Genomic DNA, 6,867 nt, shown 5'->3' with positions numbered 1-6,867 from the left:
TCTCTCACTTTTGTCTGCATATCAATGAGTTCTAGGCAATGGTGTTCTATCTCTTCAGTGGGCTCGCCAGAGAGAAATTGGGCTGGATTTAAGCTTTTTGATGTTGTTAGTTCTAGGTTATCTGTATTTATTAGTATAATTTCATATTTTAGGATTCTAGAATCTGTGAGCCACTTTTGAGCTCTCTGGCTTAAGATTGTTTTCAAATCATGTGGAGTATGTATCTTTATCTTTCCCTGTAATGTTAACTTTTGAGCCTCTTCTATCAAAATAGCTGCAGCTGCGACTGCTTGGAGGCAAGCTGGCCATCCCCTGGCCACTGGATCTAATAGTTTTGATAGAAATGCTACAGGCTTTTGGTATCCTCCCCATTCTTGGGTTAAAACTCCATATGCTATCCCTTCCTCGGTGTTTACAAACAAATCAAACTCCTTTTTAAGATCTGGTAAGCTTAAAACTGGTGCTGAGGATAATTTCTCTTTTAGATCTTGTAGCTGCTTCTCGTCACTCTCTGTCCAATTCATTGGTTCCTGGTCTATTAATTTATCATAAAGAAATTTGACCCCTTGAGTGTACTTATCTATCCAGTGCTTGCAGTATCCAAACAGGCCTAGAAGTTTCCTTACTGTCTCTCTTAGTTTTTGGAGGTGATATAGATACTATTCCTGAAATTCTTGCAGGGCTTAACCTTTTACTCCCCTTTCCAATTATGTGTCCTAAATAAGTGACTTCAGTTTCTACAAACTGTAGTTTACTTTGAGATACTTTTAACCCCTTTTCTCCAAAAAAGTTTAGAAGTTGAATACTTACATTTTTAACTTCTTTTCTGTCTCCCCTGATATTAATAAATCATCCACATATTGCAAAATTTGAACTCCTTCTTTGGGACTAAACTGTTCTAATAATGTCTCTAGGGCCTGTCCGAAGATATTTGGCGATTCCGTATATCCCTGCGGTAACCGCGTCCACCTTAGCTGTTGTTTTCTTCCCCTGTCTGGATGTTCCCATTCAAAGGCGAACCAATCCCTACACTCTTCTGCTAGGGGACATGCCCAGAAAGCATCCTTTAAGTCTATCACTGTGAACCAGGTATGCTCTCTTGGAATTTTACTCAGCAAGGTATAGGGGTTAGGTACTACTGGGTGTCGAGCAATAGTTCTTTTATTTATTTCTCTCAAATCCTGGACTAATCTAAACTTTCCCTCATCTTTCTTTATGGCCAATATAGGGGTGTTATGAGGGGACATACAGGGTTCTAGGATATTCTCTTTTAAAAGATGCTCAATTACTGAAGCTAGCCCTTTCTTTCCTTCTGGTGACATTGGGTATTGCTTGACTCTGATGGCAGGGGTATCTTTTTGCATTTCTATCTTAATGGGAGGGATATCTAAACACCCATCTTTTCCCTCTGTAGCCCACACTTCTGGATTTATCTCTTGTATATCCCCTTGGGTCAGTTTCATGATATGCACAACCATTTTTCCATCTTTTGGGATAACTCCTACTCGGAGCTGCACTTGTAAGTCTCTGCCTAGTAAATTGGTTTCTGTATGTGGTAAACAAAGAAAATCAGCTACACAATACTTTGAGTTCCCTTTTATCTCTACTCCTTCAATTATTAATGCTCGAAAGGGCCTCCCTTCAGCCCCTAACACTTCACAAGTTTTTGTCCCGATTGTTACCCCTGTTGGTAATTTCCTTAAACTCGACCTATCAGCTCCTGTGTCTACTAAGAATTCATATTCTTCACTTTGGGGCCCCACATCAAAGTTTACTAGAGGCTCATCTTGTTGTTCCATTGGGTCCCCTATTTTATAGAGCCTCTGACACCCCTAATCCTCCCCTTTCAGCACCCTCTCCAGGGCATCTTGCTCCCTTGCAATAGCTTCATCAAGTGATAATTTCTTACAATCCCTTTTTAAATGCCCTATTTCACCACAGTAATAACAAGTTCTATTCTCTCCTGGGTTACTTCTTTTTAAATTTACCCACGGTGGTACTATGGGTGACTTTGGTTCTTTAAATGAGGGTCTTGGTCCTTCCTCACTAGATTTCAAAGAGGAGTTTCTCTGGTTTTCTGCTACTCCAGTACTTTCTCTTGCTACAGCTACCATAATGCGAGCCTTGGCTCTAGCTTTTTCTTCTTCTCTCCTCAAGTAAACTTTTAAGGCTTCTTTTAATAATTCATTAATACTTTTCTCCTGCCAATCTTCAATTTTTTCTAATTTTCTCCATATATCTGGCCATGACTTTGTTACAAACTGCACTTTTAGAATTACTTGTCCCTCAGGACTATCAGGGTCTATGTTTGAATATAATTGAAAATTTCTTTTTAATTGATTTAGCCAAGTGGCAGGAGTCTCATCTTTTTCTTGGGACCCATCAAAAGCTAATTTAGTATTATTCCCTCTGGGGACAGACTCTCTTATGCCTCTTACTATCAAGGACCTATAGTCTCTCATATTTTGTCTTCTTCTCGATTTGGGTCCCACCCCGGGTCAGCTATCGGTAATTTATGATCTCCAGGTGGCCCTAACCTATTTTCCCTTTCCCAAATTCTGATACTTGCTGTTCTGATCATTTGTATTTCCTCAGGGGAGAACAAGATGTTTAATATAGAATTTAACTCTCCCCATGTATAAACATTGGGTCCAAGGAATTGGTCTACCTGTGTGGCAATACCTATGGGATCTTCAACTAAATTTCCTAGCTCTTTCTTAAATCCTCTTACCTCAGAGGCTGTTAATGGGGCATTTACAAATCCTACTCCTCCAATCACTCCTCCCATAGGCACTTCCCTGAGGGGAAAAAGTCTTTCTGGCTTTAAGGCTTTTGATCTGGTGTTACAATAGAGTACTTCACTTACATTATCAACTGATAACACTGTCTGGGTTAGGAATGCCTGGGGGTTTCCAGGAGAATGGGATGACTCATGAGTGTCTGTAGGGGTTTTGGTTAACTCCCAATTAGGGGGTGGCAGAGGAATTACTGTAGGTGAGGGGCAGGTAGTAAAATCTGTAGGAGGAGAATCGAGGATGGTACTGTGGGAGGAAGGGGGACTAGGGAAGAGGTTGTGTTTTGGGAAACTGAAGGGGTTATAACTGGGGCTAAAGAACTTTGACTATTGGAAGGAGGTGGCAAAGGGGCTGTTGGGAGAGTAGGGGGGAAGCCTCATGCAATCATGGAAACCATTACAACACTCTAGGGCCTCATGGAACTGTGGTGACACCAAGTTGGCTGGGGGTGTTGCTCTGCTGGAGAGTAGGAGGGCTGTGCACAGGGACCTGGACAGGCTGCATCCAGGGACCAAATCTAACAATATGAGGTTTAACTAGTCCAAGTGCTAGGTCCTTCACTTGGGACACAACAACCCCTGCAGCGCCACAGGCTGGGGACAGAGTGGCTGGACAGCTGCCATGCAGAAAGGGAGCTGTGGGGACTGATGGACAGCAGGCTGAACAGGAGCCAGCAGTGTGCCCAGGTGGCCAAGAAGGCCAATGGCTCCTGGCCTGGATCAGGAACAGGGTGGACATAGGACCAGGGCAGTGATTCTTCCCCTGTGCTCAGCACTGGTTGGGCGGCACCTCGAGCGCTGTGTCCAGTTCTGGGCCACCGATTAAGAAAGGACATGGAGGGGCTGGAGCGTGTCCAGAGAAGGGCAACAAGGCTGGTGAGGGGTCTGGAGCACAAGTCCTGTGAGGAATGGCTGAGGGAGCTGGAGTTGTTTATCCTTGAGAAGAGGAGGCTCAGGGGAGACCAGGCAGTGTCAGGGCACAGGTTGGAATTGATGATGTCCGAGGTCTTTTCCAACCTGGATGATTCTGTGATTCTCTGAAACCACCCTTGCAGCAGTTGCAGGATGAGCCCTGGGCGTCCTCTTCAGAAGGTCCAGCAGCCCAGGTCCAGCAGCTTCTCCTCACAGCCTGTCATGGTTTAGGGCAAATTTGGGAGAAAACCCCTGAATGAGGTCCCTCTGGGTAGCAAACCCAAACAGCCCCTCCCCCCAACCACTCCAGTAAAGAACTTCCTCAGAGAAAGTGGAAAAAACTATTTTACTTAACAAAGTGCATACAAGTATAAAGAATGAATAACATGAAACAATAAAACCTCTCATTCTAGAGTAAGATGGCAAATTGAGAAAGTTCCAAAGCTCCAGAGAATGGAACAACAGGGGTATCTCTGCAGAAAACTTGGCTGGGAGATCCTGTAATTCCTTTAAAACCACCAAGAGCTCAGCCCCTCACTGACACAGTCTGTGGCCACAGGGGAGGTGCAGAGAAACAAAATGAGAAATGGCACAATGACATTTCTTTGTAGACAAGATTTTTATGCAACAAAGAAAAAACAACCCAAAATGAACCAACAAGAAATATCAAAAATTACTTTTATTACAAGTGATTTGCAGAAATGGGCGAGAAGTTTAATGTCCCTGACACCATCCAGTCATCATTCTCCTCACTGCAGCCTTGAGCTCCTGGTTCCTCAGGCTGTAGATGAGGGGGTTCAGGGCTGGAGGCACCACTGAGTACAGAACTGACAGGACCAGATCCAGGGATGGGGAGGAGATGGAGGGGGGCTTCAGATGAGTGAATGTGCCAGTGGTGATGAACAGAGAGAGCACAGCTAGGTGAGGGAGACAGGTGGAAAAGGCTTTGTGCCGTCCCTGCTCAGAGGGGATCCTCAGCACAGCCCTGAAGATCTGCACATAGGAGAAAACAATGAACACAAAACAACCAGTTGATAAACAGGCACTAACAGCAAGAAGCCCAAGTTCCCTGAGGCTGGAGTTTGAGCAGGAGAGCTTGAGGATGTGTGGGATTTCACAGAAGAACTGGCCCAGGGCATTGCCATGGCACAGGGGCAGGGAAAATGTATTGGCCGTGTGCATGAGAGCATTGAGAAAGGCACTGGCCCAGGCAGCTGCTGCCATGTGGGCACAAGCTCTGCTGCCCAGGAGGGTCCCGTAGTGCAGGGGTTTGCAGATGGACACGTAGCGGTCATAGCACATGATGGTCAGGAGGGAAAACTCTGCTGAAATGAAGAACAGAAAGAAAAAGAGCTGTGCAGCACATCCTGTGTAGGAGATGGTCCTGGTGTCCCAGAGGGAATTGTGCATGGCTTTGGGGACAGTGGTGAGGATGGAGCCCAGGTCGGTGAGGGCCAGGTTGAGCAGGAAGAAGAACATGGGCGTGTGCAGGTGGTGGCCGCAGGCTACGGCGCTGATGATGAGGCCGTTGCCCAGGAGGGCAGCCAGGGAGATGCCCAGGAAGAGGCAGAAGTGCAGGAGCTGCAGCTGCCGCGTGTCTGCCAATGCCAGCAGGAGGAAGTGGCTGATGGAGCTGCTGTTGGACATTTGCTGTGGCTGCACATGGGAACCTGTTCATGGATAAAGGACAGTGACAAGTCAGCAGAGGCTGCTTTGAGCCAAACCTGGGCCATTCCCTGTAGACTGTCCCGTTGTGACTCACCCACCCTTGTTCCTGCTCTGGGAAAACCTTCACCCAGGTCCCTGCCTGAGCTCCAGTTGTGCTGTCTGAGTGTGCCAGGAGCAGCCAGGCCTGTGCGTGGGGGCTCTCCAGGAGCCATCCCTGCCCCGCTGCCCTGGGTTTGTGGCCATGTGGCAGAGGGACAAGGCTGGATATTCAGGATTTGTCAGTGGAATCACTCCTAATGCAGACAGGCTTGTTCCCATCTGCACTCCCCCTTCTAAAGGACATGGAGAGCAGGAAGGAATTTTAGCCATTATTTTCCTGCCCACACGTCATTCCTGGTTCTCTGTGGTCAGAAATCCCCAGCATTTCTGCTGCACTCAGAGTTTGCCACTGAGAGATGAGAGGCAAAGGATTCCCTGTGGCTTAGGGAAGGTGAGGAGCTGGATGGGCTTGTTCCCAACTGCCCTGGGTTTGCACCTTTGGCTGCAATCAGAGCACAGTCACACTCCCGTGTCACCCTGGGATAAACCAGACCCTGCCCAGAGCAGAGGGATCCCTGAATGTCTCAGCCTCTCCAAAGGTCTCTGGGCAAGGGCTCAGCACCCCCTTCTGCCAAGGACACTCACGGCTCCCTTGGCAAACCCAACAGCATTTCCTCAGCTCTGGCATCTCTGCACTACCATGTGGGACATTCAGGGAACTCCCAGAGGCTCTGGCACAGATTTGCAGCCAGGAGGGCAGCTCAGAGCTTGGAAGGACACAGCAAGGAGATCCCTGGGTGTGCCCATGATGGGATCTCAGGGAGGGGGCTCAGCTCATTCCCCTTTCCCATGGATGCTTTGCCCACAGCCCCACAGGTCACAGGCAAGCTTGGACACCCCATTCCCATGGACACAGCTGCCTGGCAGCAATCCCAAGGGCAGTGCCTGACTCAGCTGCTGCAAATGCCAGAGCCTCCCTGAGAGCACCAGGTGACAGTGACAAGATCAGGGGAGGGCAGAAACAAGAGAAGATGTTGTGGTGCTGTGCCTGGGAGGGCAGGGCAGAGACAGCCGGGCACTCAGGACAGTGTTCCCGTAGCCAGCTGTGCACGGCACCTCCCACACACCAACAGTGCCCTCCTGCCCCCAGCACTGCTCTGTTCAGCCCCCTCTCCTTCCCTGAGCATCTCCCTGTGCCTGGACATTTCCCTGCTGAGAGGAGCCTTGTCCCTGCCAGCGCTCACAGAGCCCATCCCACCCTCTGTGCCCTGGGCCCGGCCCTACAGAAACCTGCCTGTCTGCAGGGCCCTGCCTGGGGCAGGCTCTGTCTGCAGTGGGCAAGGGCAGCTCAGGAGAGCCCTGCTGGGCCCTGCAAAGGTGATGCTGGAGCTGTCCAGGGCTGAGGAGTGGCTGAAGGCCCTTTAGGAGCCTCCCAGCAGGGAGACTGACCACCC

The 6,867-nt window shown here is 48.6% G+C and overlaps 1 protein-coding gene across 1 annotated transcript; it reads right to left on the bottom strand.

Moving 5' to 3' along the window:
• Positions 1-4,420: 4,420 nt before the first annotated feature.
• On the bottom strand, positions 4,421-5,357 carry LOC120747863 (olfactory receptor 14J1-like). The gene has a single exon (XM_040053898.2). The coding sequence runs from the start codon at positions 5,351-5,353 to the stop codon at positions 4,421-4,423; it is 933 nt and encodes a 310-aa protein (XP_039909832.1). The 5' UTR covers positions 5,354-5,357.
• Between the last annotated feature and the right edge of the window lie 1,510 nt (positions 5,358-6,867).

Source organism: Hirundo rustica, unplaced genomic scaffold, assembly GCF_015227805.2.
Source record: "Hirundo rustica isolate bHirRus1 unplaced genomic scaffold, bHirRus1.pri.v3 scaffold_238_arrow_ctg1, whole genome shotgun sequence".
Classification (NCBI taxonomy): domain Eukaryota; kingdom Metazoa; phylum Chordata; class Aves; order Passeriformes; family Hirundinidae; genus Hirundo; species Hirundo rustica.
Note: the sequence above shows the minus strand (reverse complement) of the source record. Positions and strands in the feature narration are given on the sequence as shown.

Bases quoted from the DNA above. Each gene is read 5' to 3' on its own strand.
- LOC120747863 (XM_040053898.2), bottom strand. From the start codon at position 5,353: ATGTCCAACAGCAGCTCCATCAGCCACTTCCTCCTGCTGGCATTGGCA.